The following is a 17,463-nucleotide window of genomic DNA, read 5'->3' as shown; positions in this document are numbered from 1 at the left end:
TGCCTCCCTCTCACGGGCGGTGGGTGCGTGGCCGACCCTGGGTGCCCCGTCCCGGCCCCGGGGATGCCGCCTGCCCTCTCCGGAGCACCGGGATGTGCCGAGCCGGGATGCGCCCTGCCGGTCCGGTCCGCTCGGTTCCTATCGATGCCAATCCACGCCGATCGGTCGCTGCCGGTCCGTGTCACGCCAGTGGGTCGGTGCCAGTCCGGTGCGGTTCGGTCCGTGCCGGTCGGTGCCGCTGTGCGCCGTGCCGGTCCGCGCCGTGCGGTGCCGGTGGGTGCCGCGGGGATGCGCTGCGCTGCGGTGGGACCGGACCCGTGGGAGGCGGCGGGGGCGGCCCCGCTAATTGCATAACCGGGACGTCAATGCCGGCGGGAGCGCGGGGGAAGCGCGGGAAGATGGCGCCCCGCGCCCGGCCCCCGCCGCGCCCCGCAGCCCCCCGGGCCCGCGCCCCGAGCGCCCGCTGAGCGCCGGCGGCTCCGCGGTAAGGGCGGCAGCGGCGCCGCCGCGGGACGGGCGGGACGGGCGGGACGGGCGGGCGGAGGCGCCGCGGCCGCCTTTGAATGAGCCAATGGCGGCGGGGCCGCGGCCGCCGCTCGGGGCTGCCCGCGGCCACCCCCGGCAGGTGCCACGGGGCGCGGGGGACGCGGTGCCGCTGCCGCCCGGCCCCGAGCGGCGCGGGGCTCCTGCACGTGTCCGCGGGGCCGGGGCAGAGCGGGGAGCCCCGGGAGGGAGCGGCGGGGCGGAGGGAAGCGCGGGGCTCTGCGGGAGCCCCGGGGCGCGGAGCGGAGCCGCCACAGCGCTCGGACGCGCTCCCACGCGGGGACCCGGCGGTGTCGCGGCTGGGGAGCGCCGGGCTCTGCCGGGAGCGCGATCGCTCTGCCCGTCCCGGGGCTCCCGGCGAGCGGGAGAGTCCTCACGGACGGCAGGGCCGGGCAGAGCGGGCTCGTGTCGCGATCCGGACACTCGTGGTGCCGTGAGGCCACACGTGTGGCCGTGACGGGAGCCCCAAGGGGAGAAAAGTCCCTTTCGAGCCGTTTCCGTGGCGTCCTTGGGGATCGCGGCTCTGCTGTGGGTGCTTTCTCTGCCTCCTGCACCCCAAACCTCGTGGCGGTGACATTTGGCCGCCTGGGTTCGCTCGCTGTGGGTGGTGCTGGCACATCCCTGCTCCTGCAGCAGTCCCGCAAAACTGCGCGGAAATCGCGATTTTCAAATCACAGCACATTTAAAGCTCTTATTCCTTATGTGCCCCTTCCCAAAAGGGAACCACGCGGACCTGTGGCGTGTCCTGCTGCTGCGGGAGCCTCTCGGGGGTTAAATCCCTCTTGTTCGCCAGCAGCAAAGATTTTGGCTGCTCCCTGGATTTCGTGGAAAGGAACCGTCCCAGCGGCTCTGCTTTGCAGCGTGCTGAGCCCCTGCTGGCGGGGCTGAGCCGCCTCCAGCCTCGGTCCTGCCGGGCAGAGCGCTCAGGGATGCCGTGCCGTGCCGTGCCGTGCCGTGCCGTGCCGTGCCGTGCCGTGCCGGAGGGCGGGTGACAGCGCGTGTGTCCCCTGCAGGCGGTGCCGATGGAGGGCGCGGAGCTGAGCCCGCTGATCCGCGATGTGTACGCGGCCGCGGGCCGGGCCCCGCCGGCGGCGCGGAGGGGCGGCGGCTGCCGGGAGCTGATGGTCCGGCTGAGCGAGGGGCAGTACGTGCTGTGCCGCTGGACAGACGGGCTCTACTACCTCGGCAAGATCAAGAGGGTAACGTGGGCACCCCCGGGAACGGGAGAAGCCGAAGTGGCGCCGGTGCCAGCGGAGCCGTTCCCTGGCTCGGTCCCCGGCTCAGCGTGTCCTTGGGCGTTTCGGGTTTCCATCCTGCCCCGAGGTGTCACACCCCAAACCCGAGTGCCCCGAGGGACGGGATCAGGCACCAGGGAAAGCAGGGAAGCGCTGGGAACGGGAGCTGACCCGCAGCCGTTCTGCTCTCGTGTGGCAGGTGAGCGGCTCCAAGCAGAGCTGCCTCGTCACCTTTGAGGACAACTCCAAGTACTGGGTGCTCTGGAAGGACATCCAGCATGGTGAGTGTTGCCCCATTCCCCCTCTCCCGCTGTGGCACGGCTCCCGGCAGCCCGGGGACGTGGCTGTGCCACCGCCGTCCCCCTGCTCCCACAGCCGGTGTCCCCGGGGAGGAGCCCAAGTGCAGCATCTGCCTGGGGAAGAAGTCGGGGCCCAGGAACGAGATCCTCATCTGCGGCAAGTGCGGGCTGGGTGAGTTGGGTGTCCCCCCCGGGCCCTGCCGAGCCTGGCCCGGCCCCGCCGCTGACACCGAGCCCTCCGCAGGTTATCACCAGCAGTGCCACATCCCGGTGGCCACCGGCGCCGAGGGCCCGCTGGGGACGCCGTGGTTCTGCCGCCGCTGCATTTTCGCGCTGGCCGTGCGGGTGAGTGCGGCTGCCCCGGCCCCGTGCGCTGCCCGTGCCCGGCACGGCGGGCAGGACGGGCCCGGGCGGCCCTGCTGACCCCGGCCCTGCCTCTCCCGCAGAAAGGGGGGGCCCTGAAGAAAGGAGCCATTGCCAGGACGCTGCAAGCCGTGAAGATGGTGCTGTCCTACAACCCCGAGCTGCTGGAGTGGGACTCCCCACACCGAACCAACCAGCAGCAGTGCTACTGCTACTGCGGGGGGCCCGGAGAGTAAGGGCAGCCTGAGTGCCACCATTGCCTTTGGGGGGACAGTAAGGGCAGCCTGAGTGCCACCATTGCCTTTGTGGGGACAGTAAGGGCAGCCTGAGTGCCACCAATGGCTTTGTGGGGACAGTAAGGGCAGCCTGAGTGCCACCCATGGCTTGTGGGGACAGTAAGGGCAGCCTGAGTGCCACCAATGGCTTTGTGGGGACAGTAAGGGCAGCCTGAGTGCCACCCATGGCTTGTGGGGACAGTAAGGGCAGCCTGAGTGCCACCAATGGCTTGTGGGGACAGTAAGGGCAGCCTGAGTGCCACCAATGGCTTTGTGGGGACAGTAAGGGCAGCCTGAGTGCCACTGCTGCCTTTGTGGGGACAGTAAGGGCAGCCTGAGCATTACCAATGGCTTTGTGGGGAAAGGAAGATGGGATCAGGGTGTTTGATGCCAGGCTTGCAGGGCACTGCCCCGGGGCCAGCAGCTTTGCCATCTGTGTCTCTGTTTGCCCAGAATCACCAGTTAGGGACTCACTTTTTCCCCCCACCTGGGGTCTGTGTCTGGGAGGGGACTGGGGCGCTGCTGCCACACGCTGCCCTCACTGTCACCCTCTGTCCCTGCCCAGGTGGTACCTGAAGATGCTGCAGTGCCACCGCTGCCGGCAGTGGTTCCACGAAGCCTGCACCCAGTGCCTCAGCGACCCCATGATGTTTGGGGACAGGTATGGCCCTGCTGGGCATGCCTGGGGTGGCTCCATGGGCACACCCCAGCTCTGTGTCCCTGACCCATCTGACACTGCCATGGATCAGGTGGCCCTGTCCCACTGAGCCCCTCTGCCCCTGGCCTTGCTGTCACCATTGTCCCTGTCCCACAGAGCCCCACTGCCCCTGACCTTGCTGCCACCATTGTCCCTGTCCCAGCTGTCCCATGCCCAGGCCGTGCACAGGGGTGGATGTTCCTCACCCCCAGCCTGTCCCTGGTCTTTTGCAGGTTCTATGTGTTCTTCTGCTCTGTGTGCAACCAGGGACCAGAGTACATCAAGCGCCTGCCCCTGAGATGGTGAGGAACGGGCTCTGCCTCCTCTGGTGCCTCTGGGACACCGGGATGTGCCCAGGTGCCTCTGGGACACCGGGATGTGCCCAGGTGCCTCTGGCACACCGGGATGTGCCCAGGTGGCTCTGGGACACCGGGACGTGCCCAGGTGCCTCTGGGACATGGGGCTGGATGATCCCTGCAAGGGCTCAGCTGCAGGCAGTGTCCCACCTCTCCCCAAAGCCCAAGGGGTGCTGTCCTGGCCGTGGCATCCACTGGGATTCACCTCTGGGCTGGGCTGCTTCCCCTGTGAGGTGTGGGGAGGTTCCAGAGGTGGCTTGGGAGGCTCTGGGAGCTGTAGTGGCACTGGCAGAACGGGGCATGGGGGTGGTGGCACCATCCTGCCAGGGCTGCTGACCCCGTGCCCCTCTTTGCTGCAGGGTGGACATCGTCCACCTCGCCCTCTACAACCTGGGTGTGCAGAGCAAGAAGAAATACTTTGACTTCGAGGAGATCTTGGCCTTTGTGAACCACCACTGGGACCCTCTGCAGCTGGGGAAGGTACAAACACACCTTGGGTTGAGCAGCCACGGGAGTGAGAAATGTCACCCCAGCGTGAGCAGCACTCAGCACGGCAGCTCCTGCTCCAGAGGGGTTTAATAAGAAATAAGAGTTTCCCTTCCTCTGCGCTGGGATTTTCCTTGGAGTGTCAGAGCTGACCCCTTTCCCAGCACTCACACCACCAAACCTGTCCCGGGGCAGGACGGGCACTCCCGAGGGTGGCACTGCCAGGCCCGGGTGCCTCTGGCCGGGCCTTGGCTCCCTCCCTCCGTCCCTCCCTCCCTCCCCGGCCCCGGGCAGGAGCCGAAATGCGGAGTTCGGGTTCCCCCGTCTGTTGGGACTGGGCATAAGCAGGGCGGGCACTGAGCCCTGCGCGCCCCTTCCCGCAGCTCACGGGCACCCCGGTGTCGGAGCGCGGCCCCCACCTCCTGAACGCCCTCAACAGCTACAAGAGCCGGTGAGAGCGGGGGAATGGGCACGGAGATGCGGGATGGCACGGGGGGGTGCGGGATGGGCAGGGAGGATGCGGGATGGCTCAGGGAGGATGTGGGATGGCACAGGAGGATGCGGGATGGCACAGGGGGGATGCAGGATGGCACAGGGAGGATGCGGGATGGCTCAGGGAGGATGTGGGATGGCACAGGGGGGATGCAGGATGGCACAGGGAGGATGCGGGATGGCACGGGGGGGTGCGGGATGGGCAGGGAGGATGCGGGATGGGGCTCAGGGAGGATGCGGGATGAGGCTCAGGGTGGATGCGGGATGGCACAGGGGGGATGCGGGATGGCACTGGAGGATGCGGGATGGGGCACAAGGAGGATGCGGGATGGGGCTCAGGGTGGATGCGGGATGGGTACAGGGGGGATGCGGGATGGGGCTCAGGGAGGATGCGGGATGGGTACAGGGAGGATGCGGGATGGGGCACAAGGAGGATGCGGGATGGGGCTCAGGGTGGATGCGGGATGGGGCTCAGGGTGGATGCGGGATGGCACTGGGTGGATGCGGGATGGCACAGGAGGATGCGGGATGCTCCCGTGCCAGTCTCACTGAGGGCTCTGCTCCCTGCCCTCCCCTCCGCGCCCAGGTTCCTGTGCGGGAAGGAGATCAAAAAGAAGAAATGCATCTTCCGCCTGCGGATCCGCGTGCCCCCGAACCCCCCCAGCAAGGTGCTGCCGGAGAAAGCCCCCGGCGAGGGCGAGAGCGGCTCCTGCGAGCTGAAGAAGAGGGGGAAAAGCAAATACGCCCATAAGGACGGGTGAGCGGCCCCGCTGGCCCCGCGGCAGCAGCAGCAGCCCCCTGCCCCTTCCCCTGCCCTGCCCGAGCCCCCTCCCTCACTCGTGCCCTGTTTGCAGCCCCTTCCCCTGCCCTGCCCGAGCCCCCTCACTCACTCGTGCCCTGTTTGCAGCCCCTGCCCTGCCCGAGCCCCCTCCCTCACTCGTGCCCTGTTTGCAGCCCCTGCCCTGCCCGAGCCCCCTCCCTCACTCGTGCCCTGTTTGCAGCCCCTGCCCTGCCCGAGCCCCCTCCCTCACCCCTGCCCTGTTTGCAGCCTCCTCCCGCGGCAGCTCCAGCAGCAGAAGCGGGCGCGGCGCAGGAGGGCCAGGTTCCTGCTGGAGGATGCCATTCCCAGCGTGAGTGCCTTGTCCTCTCTCCCTGCCCGGCCCGGGGCTGCCCGCAGGTTTGAGAGCTCCCGTCGGCCCCGGGGTGCGGGCAGCGCCCCTGTGCCAGGCGGTGAGGAGTGAGCTCTCTGTTTTTGTGACAGAGCGACTTCACCTCGGCCTGGAGCACCAACCACCACCTGGCCAGCATCTTCGACTTCACGCTGGACGAGATCCAGAGCCTGAAAAGGTCTGTGCAGCCAGAGCAGGGCTGTGGGGGACGGGGGTGCTGCTTGTGCCAGGCGGGGGCAATGCCGCATCCCAGCCTGTCCCATCCCACCCCATCCACAGTGCCAGCTCAGGACAGACGTTCCTGTCGGACGTGGACTCCACAGACGCCACCAGCACCTCAGGCTCGGCCACCACGAGCCTCTCCTACGAGTCCAGGTGAGGACTGAGCCCCTCGCCCCCTTCCGGAGGGGTCCCAGTGGCACGGCCAGGGGGTTGAGCGCCTGTGTGTCCCCTGTCCATGTCCCGCCCTGGGGAGCTTTCCCTGCCTGTGCCCCAAAACGGGCCAGGGGTCCCAGAGTGGCACCTGCAGGGGGTGCGGGATCGGAGACATCAGCCCTTGCTCGGCTCCCCAGATGGGATGGAACCTTCCTGGCTCCCTCCAGAAGCCACCCGGGGGGGGGGGGGGGCACATTTTGTGTGCCACCTTCACTCGTGCCCTGTGCCCTCCCCGCAGCCGCAGGACCGTGGGCAGCCGCAAGCGCAAGCTGGCAGTGCCCGCCTACGCCTCGGGGGCCAAGAGGCGCGGAGGGGCAGAGCCGGGCGGGCACCGCCCCGAGGGCAGCGAGAACCCGGCCGGCCCCGAGCGCCCCGACGGCGGCATCGACAGCCACACCTTCGAGAGCATCAGCGAGGACGACTCCTCGCTGTCCCACCTCAAGTCCTCCATCAGCAGCTACTTCGGGGCCGCGGGCCGGCTGGTGTGCGGGGAGAAGTACCAGGTGCTGGCACGGCGGGTGACGCTGGAGGGCAAGGTGCAGTACCTGGTGGAGTGGGAAGGCACCACCCCGTACTGAGCCCGCCGGCCCCGAACCTCTCCCGGAGCCAGGGCGGAGCAGATCGGGCCGCTGGGGAAGGCCGAGGCACAGGAGAGGCGCTGGTCCCTCCCGCGGGTGGAGGCAGCGCCCAGGCGGGCAGGGCTGCCCAGCGGTGAAACCTGAAGCCCCGACGCTCTGTTTTATCAATGTTAACGATTTTTGGTTCCTTGGCCGTGTTTGTGCAGAGCGTGGCCCAGCCGTGCCCTGCTGATGGAGCCGGTGGTGCTCAGAGCACTGAGGGTCCCCCTGGCACAGCTGGAGCAGCAGCTTCGGGGGCACCCCACACCCTCGGCCTGTGCCTGGCACAGCCTGGCTCACCCCATTGTCCCAGCCTGACCGAGCAGCCTCGAGGGGCTCCTGCTGCCCAAACACCACCCCCTCCCCATCCCTGGGCTCCCAGAGCTCATCCCTGTGCCCTCGGGAAACCGGGCTTTCCCACCTCATCCTGAACCACTCATGGAAGGAATGTGGTTTGCTTGACACGGGAGGAAATGCCCCAGACCCAGCCCAGGCGTGGCTGTTGCAGCCATGGGGCACATGGGCTCTCACCCCACAGCCTGGGCTGAGGGTGCTGCTGCACCAGCTCCATCTCCCTGCTCTGACAATCATGATCTTGGAAGAGATCGTCCAAAAAGTCCTCCTTTGCCTTAAAACCACCATGGGCACTGCACAGAGTGCAGCCCAAGGCCTTTGTTCCTACAGGAATCTTCATCCCAAATGTGCCAAACCAGCAGACAAACCAAAAAAGGCTGAGGAGGACAGGGGGGCAGGGGCTGGACTGTGTCCACCCCTGCGGCCTCCTGGCTGTGCCTCTCTCACAGTGCTGATGTTTGTGAGCACTGGGCTTGATTTGTCTGCAGGAGAGAAGGAGCAGCCCCTCCTTTAGCAAAGCAATGCTGCCAGCTTGGGCAGGAGCACAGCAGTTGGCTTTTTAAAAAAGATTCCAGTATCAGATAGATGTGTTAGGTTTGTATCGTTTAGAGAGACAGAGAGGTATTTTTGATGTCCTCACCATCTCTCCCCATCCCACCATGGCTGTCCCAGGGGATGGAGGGAGGGCCGTGCTGGGCTCTGGGGTCCTGTCCTACCTGTGCTTGTGGGATCTGGCTCATCCAGAGCAGAGTGTCCCTGTCCCTTTGGGAGAGGGGCTGCCAGGCCCCCCCATCCCTGGCAGGGAGGGTCCAGCAGCTGGAGAACTGCCTGTGCTGCCTTAGCTTTGTCCTTGAAGGATCACTTCAAACATTTCCCTTTCTGAGTGCCTATGGAGCCCTTCCAAGGGCTGTGCCAGGGCTGAGCAGGGTTGTGCCAGTGGGAGCACCCACAGGATCTGGCCCTGGCCCCTCTCTGCTCCCTCTCTGTTCCCTCTCCTCCTCTCCTGGCTTCTTGCAGAGAATTGAATGTGGAGCCTTTAAAAGTATTTTTGTTGCAGAGTATATTTTGCATTCGCTGTAATAGAGATTATAACAACTCTGTGCACCTTCTGATTTCAGGTTGCTGCTTGTAAGCACCTCTCATTATACCCGAGTTGTAATTAATATGTCTGATGTACAATTAAAAAGCGGGGTTTTTTTCAAAGTCACTGTTTTCCTGTAGTGTGAGGATTATTGGGCTGGGGTGCCCAGTGCCCAGCACGGGTTGTGCTGCTGGGCTGTGCTCTGTGCCAGGTGTGCCAGGTGAGCTGTGCAAGCCCAGGTCAGGCCTTTCCTCCTGCCCAGGTAAGAAACTCCTGTTTATTCCCCTCCCAGTCACATAAACACCCCAAAAATGTCCCCTAAGTTATGTCCCAGAAACCATGAACACGAGGATCCTTCTACAAAGCTCAGCTCAGGGGGGGTAGGGGCACAGTGCCAGCAGGACCACAAACTGTGCAATGGGGAAGAAGGTAAGGGAGTAGAAGTCTATTTTTAGGCTGATGGGGATTTTGAAGTTTATGATGAATTTTCACTCTCAGAAGGAGGTGAGGCTTTCTGTTCTGGGGTGGATGTAGATTGCTATGGGGATTAGGCTAATTAAGAAGGTTTTGGCTGTGTTTGTAACTGTGCTGGGGGTGTTCTTGAGGTTGTTGGAAAGAAGTGCAAATAGGATGGGGGTGGAGAGGGTTGCCAGGGTTGAGAGTGTGAATGTGTTTAGGACTAGTGAGAGGTCCATTATTTTCACTTGGACTTGCACCAAGGTGAGTGGCTCCCAAGACCATTGCATCACTATTATCCTTTATACCACTATCCGTGGTCCTGTTGGCACCTGGGCTCCCCGACCCAGCTCATCCCAGCTCCCTGTGACAGGGAGGGCTGAATCCTGCTGGGGTTTGCTGGAGTTTGCTGGGTGTTGCTGGGGTTTGCTGGGGTTTGCTGAGGTTTGCTGGGTGGTGCTGAGGTTTGCTGAGGCTTGCTGGGTGTTGCTGGGTTTTCTGGGCTTTGCTGGGTTTTCTGGGCTTTGCTGAGGCTTGCTGGGTGTTGCTGGGCTTTGCTGGGGTTTGCCAGGCGGGGTCAGGGCTGGCTGTGGGGACACACGGCACCGCCAGGCCACGGCTCCCGGCTGGAATTCGCTGCTGACAGCCCCGAGTGTCCGGACAGGGGCATCTCTGCATCCTCATGCACAGCTCTGGGTGCAGGCAGCTCTTCCCAGCTCATCCTGCACCAGCTCCGGGCTGCCCAGCGCTCAGGGGCAGGCAGAGGAGTGGAGCTTTCCCAGTCCCGAGCTCCTGTGTCACAGCAAACCCCAGAAGATAAAAGCTGCCTTATTGCTCCCCAGAAACGAGCGGCACTTTGTGCCCTTCAGCGCCGTGGGACGGTCTCCTCCATCCAGCGGAGGTAGGCAGGGTTCCCCTGCTCGATGGGCAGGCTGATGATGTCGGGGATTTCAAAGGGGTGGATGGATCTAAAGTGGAAACAGGCGCGGAGCAGCGGCGCAGTCAGGAAGCCGCCCCAGCCCTGCCCGGCCCTCCCGCACTTCAGAACACCCACAGCTCCTTTGTGCCACGTGGGAATTCTGCTCTGGGTTTGGGCTCACCGCAGACTGCCGGGCTGGCCCCAAGCTGAGAGAGCCTCCCTGCCCCGGGAGCAGCAGGAAATCCTGTCAGGGAATGACAGCGTGGGGAGCAGAATCCCTCCGCGAACCCAGTAGTTGGTATTTCTGCCACCTTTTCCTTTTTGCTGGTGCCATCTCTGGGTTTTTATGGCTTGTAAGATACAGCAGGATCGCTTAACCCCCTCTGGGTGGGATGGGACTCAGGGAACCCCCAAAGCTGGAGCAGGAGGTGACAGCCTACCTTGGATGGGACACCCAGTGCTCCTGTGGAGCCAGAGCCTCACCTGACGTAGTTGGACAATTCTCCTATTTTGGACGTCCTTGTTTTCACCAACTGTGGAGAGTAAAAAACCAGAACAAACCTCAAGGGGAGATGTGAAGGGAGATGTGGAGGAATCCTGGTGTGCAGCTTGGCCAGGGTGTGACAGGAGCTCTCCCAAGGCTCCTCTCTGGGGATGGTCCCAAACCCAGCAGGTTGGTGACACCCTCCCCAGTCCTCCCTGCAGCCCCTTTCAGATGGGGCTGTTTCCAGCAGGATTTTTGTTATGTAGGGAATGATCACTTACTAGCAGTATTTCAGTGGATTCTTCCAGCTCCCCTTTCCAGAAATACCTGGATTTAAAAGAAAAGCAGCATCAGCAAATCCAGCTCTGCTGCAGCCATGCCAACCCTCAGGATCCTTTCCCTGCTTGGTGCTTTTTGCACGTGGCCATTTCCTTACAAAGCGGCTCAAGAAGCATTGCTGGCCCCAAAACTGCTGAGCACACGGGTGAGCACCCCAGATTTATGGACAGGAGCCCCCTCCAGAGGATTTGCCTAGGGGAGCAGATTTGCCAGGGCAGACTGGCTGGGCTGGGGTGGCTCTGAGCATGGCTGGGGGACAGTGCCTGCAGGGACAGTGCCTGCAGGCTGAGCTTTCCTCCTCTCTTTCCCTGCAGGAGAGGAGCTGCACCTCTCATGAGTCAGATGTGACCTTTGAAAACATTTCCGCTGCCAGGAGCTGTCCTGATCTCATCTGCCTGCAGGGGAGGGCTCGGGCAGGGCAGGATCCTGGAGCAGGATCCAGCTGGAGCTGCAGGAGCAGCCCTGCTCTGCCCCTCTGTGCGTGCAGGACATGAGGGATTAGAGGAAGAAGTTACTGGGTTTGTAGGAAAGGATGGATTAGGGGAAGAAGGGAGTTACTGGGTTTGTCCTCTGGGTTTGTAGGAAAGGATGGATTAGGGGAAGAAGGGCATTGCTGGGTTTGCTCTCTGGGTTTGTAGGAAATGATGGACAAAGGGAAGCAGGGAGTTACTGGGTTTGCCCCTCTGGGTTTGTAGGACATGAGGGATAAGGGAAGAAGGGCATTGCTGGGTTTGCTCTTAGGTGGGATATGGGTTTGCACTGTGGGATCCCCTCCTGAGGGAAGCTGGAGTGGGATCTGCTCCTCACTTCTGCCAGGGGGTTTCTGTGAGGAAAAGCTGTTTTGGGGCTTTGCTGTTGAATCTCTCAGCCAGTGCAGTCCCTTTGCATGGACAGCTGAGGATCCCTGCAGAGCAGGGCTGGGCCTGTTCCAAGGTCAAACCCGCTGTTCTTCCTGCCCGAAAAAGCTGCTTCATTTTGCAAAAGCCTTTTCTGTCCCTATTTGGCTGCTTTTTAGAGTCTCTAACAACAGGCACCATGTCCTCAGGACCATAAACTCTAAATTGCTGGATGTCTGTGTAACCAAGTACCCAATAAATGAACGGGCAGTGAGAGCATCTGCCCTCCTCAGTGAGCACAGAGAGGCTCATCCCCACCATCTGCAACAGCAAACACACCCAGCAGCCTCTGGAACCCAGGCCTGTGTCCATCCCCTCCTTCCCTCCCTGCAGAGCCCAGGTTTGCTCCTCCTGGGGGAATGCCCAGCACTACTCACAGGGCCGAGCTCTTGGGCAGGATGTTCACACAGGCAGCCAGCCTCCTGTCCATGATGGCCCTGGGGACACAGGGGGACACTCAGTGCCAGCCCACAGCTCACCCCAGCCCTGGGACATTCCCTTGTCAGCTTTGGCATTGGAGACACTGAATTTTGGGTTACTTATTACCCTGAGAAAACAAAGGTGAACTTTGGCTGGGGATACTCCAGATGAGGGCTCTGGGACCCTCCCTGTGCTCAGGAGGGACTTTGGGGGTTGCTCCTGGCCTGGAGGACCCTGCCCAGTGCCAGCCCCATGCCCCTCTGGCTGTGGGGTCACCAGGGCAGGGACTGAAAGGTGGGACCACAAAAACCCAGCCTGGCTTTGTCTGCCCCTGTCCAGCTGTGCCCCTTCCTCCCAGAGCAGCCTGAATGTGCATCCTAAATTAAAAACATCAAGGTTTTCCAACCCAAAATATCCTGGAAAGCTGAAGCCCAGATAGATTCCTTCCCTCCATGAGGTGAGGGCTGTTTGTTATTGCAGAGCTGCTCAGGAGGAAGGGACACCTCAGAGATTACAGAGCACTGAAGCAACCTCAGGGAGGAGTTTTAGAAGAAAGGAAGAAGGATTCAGAAGAAGGATTTTTGGAAGATTTTTAGAAGAAATGCTGTGTTTGGTGAGCAGAGCAGTGTCTGGCCCCTCTCACAGAGGTGGCAGCTGTCCCTCAGGCAGGGCACCAGTGCCCCCACCTTGGTTTAGCACTGGTTTGGGGCACCATGGATGGAGAGAAGGAGGCCCCCAGGATGCTCAGGGCTGTTTGGGCTGTTTGCTCCCACCATGTGCAGGCAGCTCCAGGCATTCAGTGCTCCTGGAGCATCTTGAGTTAATCTTCAGAGCAACAAAGTGCAGCAGCACGAGCAGAGCCACCCCTGCTGTGCCTGTCGTGTCACACATGGCACAAATCAGTCTGGATCTGCTGCCTGCAACTTGCAGCTCCTTCAGCACAGGAACCTTTTGGTTTCGGTGCTCCGTCCCCATAAATTGAGATCCTGAGATCCTGAACTTGGTCCCAGCAAGCTGAGCAGCAACAAGAGGCCACCAGGGGAGCAGAGGACATTGTGAGAAGCTGAATGTGATCTGTGGAAAATGCCTGCATAATACATGATAGCTTTGGGCTGGGTGCTTAACTGTGTGCTTCTTTGCCCTGAAGTGAGACAGATGAAATATTAATAAGCAGAAAAGCAAAGACAATGATAAACACAGATCTAAGGCAGCAGTGGGGGCTGGGGGGTGCTGGGCAATTGGGTGAGGTGCAGTGGCCACACCACCCAGCCAAGGGGGTCAGCTCCCCCCAGGACAGGCAGGAAGGTCTTGAGATGCTGAATTCCACCTGCAGCTCTTCTGCTTTCCCAAAGCTTGAACCCCTTTTTTGTGGGGTGGAAAATTTCCTTGCAGACTGATCCATGGGAGTGAGGGCTCCACTGAGCAGTGCAAAGGAAGAACAAACACAGGAAAAGGAGTGGGGGAAAATGAGTGCAGAAGCCCTGTGTCATCCCCTGCAATCAGGGCTCACTGCTCCCAGCTCCAGAACAAAGGAATAATTGCTCCACCAGTAAAACCACAACCAAAGTACACATATCTCAGCAAGGGGAAGTGATTTATCTCCTCTCCCTTCCCTGCAAGATGAGCAACAAAGAGTGGAAAGCATTTGCAAAGCTGCTAAGATGAGGCATTTTCAGGAACTGAGGCTCTTTTCACCAGGTACAGTTGCTCCTTTTTTTATAGGAGACATCGAGCAGAGCAGACATAATTCCATTTGAATTCCTCAACACAGTTGCAGTATTTAAGGTGACACAAACTCCCTTTCAGTAGCCTGTCAGTTCCTGGGCATGTCTGGGAGCCCTTTGCTGGGATGGAGGGGTTTTGGCAGCAGGAAAACAGCACAGGAGGTGTTGCAGGAAACTCCACGGTCCATCATAAACACTTCCCCAGGCAGCACGGGTTCAGCTCTTTGAACAGACCATCCATTGAGGCAGGGCTGACAGATGTGTGAAAAGAACTCTGCATGCAAAATATCACCCCAAGTGCCTCACATATTAAAACAGAAGGAGAAAATCGAGGGAAAGCCCTCATTCCCTGAGGTTTGCCTGGTGAGCAGAGACCTCAGAAGTGTTTGTTGTGGACCCTTTTCCCTTTATTTTCATGTGAGAGCAGTGTGCCTTGTCTCTCTCTGTAAATATCCCTCCCGGCATTTTGTTGTCTAGAGAGGAATAAAGACTGTGGCAATCAGAGAACATCAGCTTGGAGCCTAATCCACCTGAGAACCCAGAGATTCAGGGTTCTTGGAAAATGCAAGGCAGTGAAATGCATGGAGAATTGCTTGCTGTTTCCATGGCATTGGCTCCAGAGGCAAATGTCAGCTTTCCTTGGGACAGAGCAGCTCTGGGCAAGGGCTTGTGGTGCACTCAGTGGAAAGGAGCATGGATGGGGTAAATCCCAGAATGGTTTGGGTCGGAGGGACCCTAAATTTGATGTCACTGCCATGGCAGGGACACCTTTCTCTATCCCAACGTCCAACCTGGCCTCAAGCCCTGCCAGGGGTGGGGCAGCCCCAGCTGCCCTGGGCACCCAGAATTGCCAGGGATAAATTCAGCTCTGCTGCAGCCCCTGCAGGGGTGGTGTGGCCGTACCTGGCGATGTCCCTGGCGATGTGCTCGTTGAGGCAGGTGACAAACACCACCGAGTGTGTCCCTGGCACGTAGCTGCCCGTGAGAGCCGAGTGCAGCTGCAGAGCCAGGCCCCGGAGCAGGGGGTGCAGGAGCAGCAGCAGCGCCAGCACCTCGGAGAGAACAGCAGGGGTGATGGCAGGTGAGGTATTGCACGAGATATTGCACTTGGGAAAAAACACCGGCGTTGTCTGGGGCTGGAGGGACATTTCTCAGCATTGCAGGAACAGGTCAAATTGAGTTAACTAATGAATTAATTGAATTAATTCAGTTTAATCAGTTCAATTGGATTAAGGTGAGGATGCTCAGGTGAGTGCATCAAGGTGAGTGCTCAGGTGAGTGAATTAAAGTGAGAACCTGCTCCTAGAGGGATTCATTCCCCCCCCTAAAGGGCCAATCTCGTGCTCAGGGCAGGACAGGGGCACTTTTGAGGCTGTATCAGCCTAGGCCCCAACGGTGGGAGGTCACCCCCAGACTAATGGGGGTCCCAGACCCCATCCCAGCAGCCAGGACTGGCTTTGTGCAGGAGAATGAGGAGGTAAGACAGGGAATGGGGAGGTAAATCTGGAGGGCTGAGGAGCAGCTGAAGGATGGTGCCACTCTGGGCTGCAGCGCCTTCCCTTTGTCTTTTGTTTTGTTTCTGACATAAACAGCATCTGGCCCTGGTTCAGCTGCAGTGATTTTAAAAATGCTAAGAATATATTCCTTTTCCCCCCTTATTTTCACCCTCCGTTTTCCTCTGAAAAACCTGCCATTACAGCACTAATGTAGAAATCTCTCTTTTTTTTTTCTTTTTTTTTTCCTTTTTTAAAATTTTTTTTAATTGAATTAAAAATCTCTCTTGTCACCACAAAGGAGCTCCTTTCCATTTGGAAAATGACTGATGTGCTGTATTGCTCGTCTTCTCTTTCCCAATCCATTTGAGGAAATATTCTTTATTACCACAAGACTTCTCATCATAATTTTTAGAGCTCCTTCTGCGCTCCTTTTTTTTCCCACTAAGCCGTTTAACAAATATTATACAACAAATCCCAGAAGCTCCTCGGTGAGTTACAAGCCAAACAGAGATGTGCTGCTGTACCTATTTTTCCAGATTAAAATGTAATCATGCTCCTTGCTCAGGGAAAAAACAAACATCCAACCTGTTCAGCCTGATGATCATTAATCTTCTTGTAAAATCTTCCTCTTCATGTGATGAGGAAATCCCCAGGATCATTTGTGATTGAATATTAGCACAAACATGAGCACTACCTTGTTTTTTTTTCTGGTGTTTTCCCCCTTTTTTTTTATGAAAAGGAAGATTTTCCACCCCTTTTTTTTCCCAGAATAATTGTATTTGCTAAGGGATGGTGCAAAAAAGGGGTGAAACATCAGAATTCCTGCCTGATAAACCAATTAAACTCATGATTGCCAAAATACTGAAGTGGAAAAACTGAAAACACCCCTGTGAGGATTTAAGAACTTCACTGAACAGCACAAAATTCCAGTTTAGTGCAGAGAGACTCAGATTTCTGCAACACTTCTCCTGGCTTTGGTGAGCTATAAACAGCTTTAGGTTTAGACCCTGCCAGGATTTTTGCCTGGTTTTGATGAGATTCTGTTAAAAAACCCCAACTGAACAACTTGTGGCAATGCTGAGTGTAAAAAAACCTGAAAATTTGCCTTTCTCCCAGCAGATAGAGGGAGTCCCCCCCTCCTGCACAATGGCTTTGGGGAGAGGTTTGCTAACAGAGGCACACACAGATATTTCCATGGTTGCTTGGCGTGGGTTGGGGTCTGTTGTGCTCCCCAGGGATTGTCCCAGGTCCTGGACCCCCATCCCATCCATGTGTCCATCCCTGTGTCCATCCCAGCCCCATGTCCGTCTGTCCTCATGTCCATCCCCATCCCAGCATCCATCCCAGCTCTGTGTCCATCCCAGCCCTGTGTCCATCCTCAACCCATCCCCGTGTCCATCCCCATGCCCACCCCATCCTTGTGTCCATCCCAGCGTCCATCCCATCCCCATGTCCATCTGTCCCCATCCCATCCATGTGTCCATCCCTGCGTCCATCCCATCCCCATGTCCATCCCCATCCCAGCCCTGTGTCCATCCCTGCGTCCATCCCATCCCCATGTCCATCCAGCCCTGTGTCCATTCTCATCCCATCCCCGTGTCCATCCATCCCATCCCCGTGTCCATCCCATCCCCGTGTCCATCCCATCCCCGTGTCCATCCCATCCCCGTGTCCATCCCCGTGTCCGTCCCCGTGTCCCTCCCCGTGTCCGTGTGTCCATGCCCGCACTCACCAGCAGCGCGGTGCCGCGGCCGGCCCGTGCCCAGCCCTGTGCCCCGGGGGCCATCGGGCAGCGCTGCCTGGGCCCCTCCATGCCCGGCGTTCCCTCCACCTGCCGTGCCCGAGCCGGCAGCGCCGCCGGACACAGCGCTGGCTCCTCCTCCTCCTCCTCCTGCCGGCCTTCCTCCGGCCGGGCCCGCCCGCTGCGGGGCTGCGGGACCGGACCGACAGCGCGGTGTCCCCTGCTGCCAGCCCCGGAGCCCGTCTGAGCTCTGAGACACGCTGACCCCATTTATCCCCTTCGCTTCCATTTCCCTGTCTATAAAATTGTAATTTTCTCAGATTTCGTCTGTTTGGGGGTCTCTGGATAGAAATTGCCGGGCGGCGGCTGAGTCCCGGCGGTGTTTGTACCCAAAATCTCCCGGGAGGGACGCGGGGCAGAGCCGAGCGCTGTTTGTCCCACGTTGGAACTTTGTTGTCCCCCGTGTGACTTTGTTGTCCCCCGTGTGACTTTTCACTGTCCCCCTGTCTGTCCCCACGATCTCTCGCAATTCCCTCTTTGCCAGCCCGCGGGACTCGCCCGTTTGTCACAGGTTTGAGGGAATCCC

General features: G+C 59.9%; 2 protein-coding genes across 2 annotated transcripts; one reads left to right on the top strand and one right to left on the bottom strand.

Moving 5' to 3' along the window:
• Positions 1-1,561: 1,561 nt before the first annotated feature.
• Positions 1,562-7,184, top strand: PHF19 (PHD finger protein 19). Its single transcript, XM_058037966.1, has 14 exons — positions 1,562-1,742; positions 1,978-2,059; positions 2,154-2,249; positions 2,322-2,422; positions 2,524-2,672; positions 3,281-3,376; positions 3,646-3,714; positions 4,128-4,248; positions 4,638-4,705; positions 5,333-5,503; positions 5,795-5,876; positions 6,008-6,093; positions 6,195-6,290; positions 6,589-7,184. The coding sequence occupies exons 1-14, from the start codon at positions 1,566-1,568 to the stop codon at positions 6,926-6,928; spliced, it is 1,734 nt and encodes a 577-aa protein (XP_057893949.1). The 5' UTR covers positions 1,562-1,565; the 3' UTR covers positions 6,929-7,184.
• An 8-nt stretch (positions 7,185-7,192) lies between these two features.
• On the bottom strand, positions 7,193-16,950 carry LOC131091751 (protein CutA homolog). The gene is made up of 6 exons (XM_058037970.1): positions 16,869-16,950; positions 14,544-14,692; positions 11,874-11,933; positions 10,543-10,588; positions 10,261-10,310; positions 7,193-9,826 (listed from the first exon to the last, which is right to left on the bottom strand). Exons 1-6 carry the CDS (start codon positions 16,947-16,949, stop codon positions 9,724-9,726), a joined length of 489 nt encoding a protein of 162 aa, XP_057893953.1. The 5' UTR covers position 16,950; the 3' UTR covers positions 7,193-9,723.
• Between the last annotated feature and the right edge of the window lie 513 nt (positions 16,951-17,463).

Source organism: Melospiza georgiana, chromosome 20 (assembly GCF_028018845.1).
Source record: "Melospiza georgiana isolate bMelGeo1 chromosome 20, bMelGeo1.pri, whole genome shotgun sequence".
Classification (NCBI taxonomy): domain Eukaryota; kingdom Metazoa; phylum Chordata; class Aves; order Passeriformes; family Passerellidae; genus Melospiza; species Melospiza georgiana.
Note: the sequence above shows the minus strand (reverse complement) of the source record. Positions and strands in the feature narration are given on the sequence as shown.

Bases quoted from the DNA above. Each gene is read 5' to 3' on its own strand.
- PHF19 (XM_058037966.1), top strand. From the start codon at position 1,566: ATGGAGGGCGCGGAGCTGAGCCCGCTGATCCGCGATGTGTACGCGGCC. The intron at 1,743-1,977 runs GTAACGTGGGCA...CTCGTGTGGCAG, and splicing joins ACCTCGGCAAGATCAAGAGG to GTGAGCGGCTCCAAGCAGAG. The intron at 2,673-3,280 runs GTAAGGGCAGCC...GTCCCTGCCCAG, and splicing joins TACTGCGGGGGGCCCGGAGA to GTGGTACCTGAAGATGCTGC.
- LOC131091751 (XM_058037970.1), bottom strand. From the start codon at position 16,949: ATGGAGGGGCCCAGGCAGCGCTGCCCGATGGCCCCCGGGGCACAGGGC. The intron at 11,934-14,543 runs GTACGGCCACAC...CTGTGTCCCCAG, and splicing joins ATCGCCAGGGACATCGCCAG to GGCCATCATGGACAGGAGGC. The intron at 10,311-10,542 runs GTAAGTGATCAT...TACTCTCCACAG, and splicing joins AATCCACTGAAATACTGCTA to TTGGTGAAAACAAGGACGTC.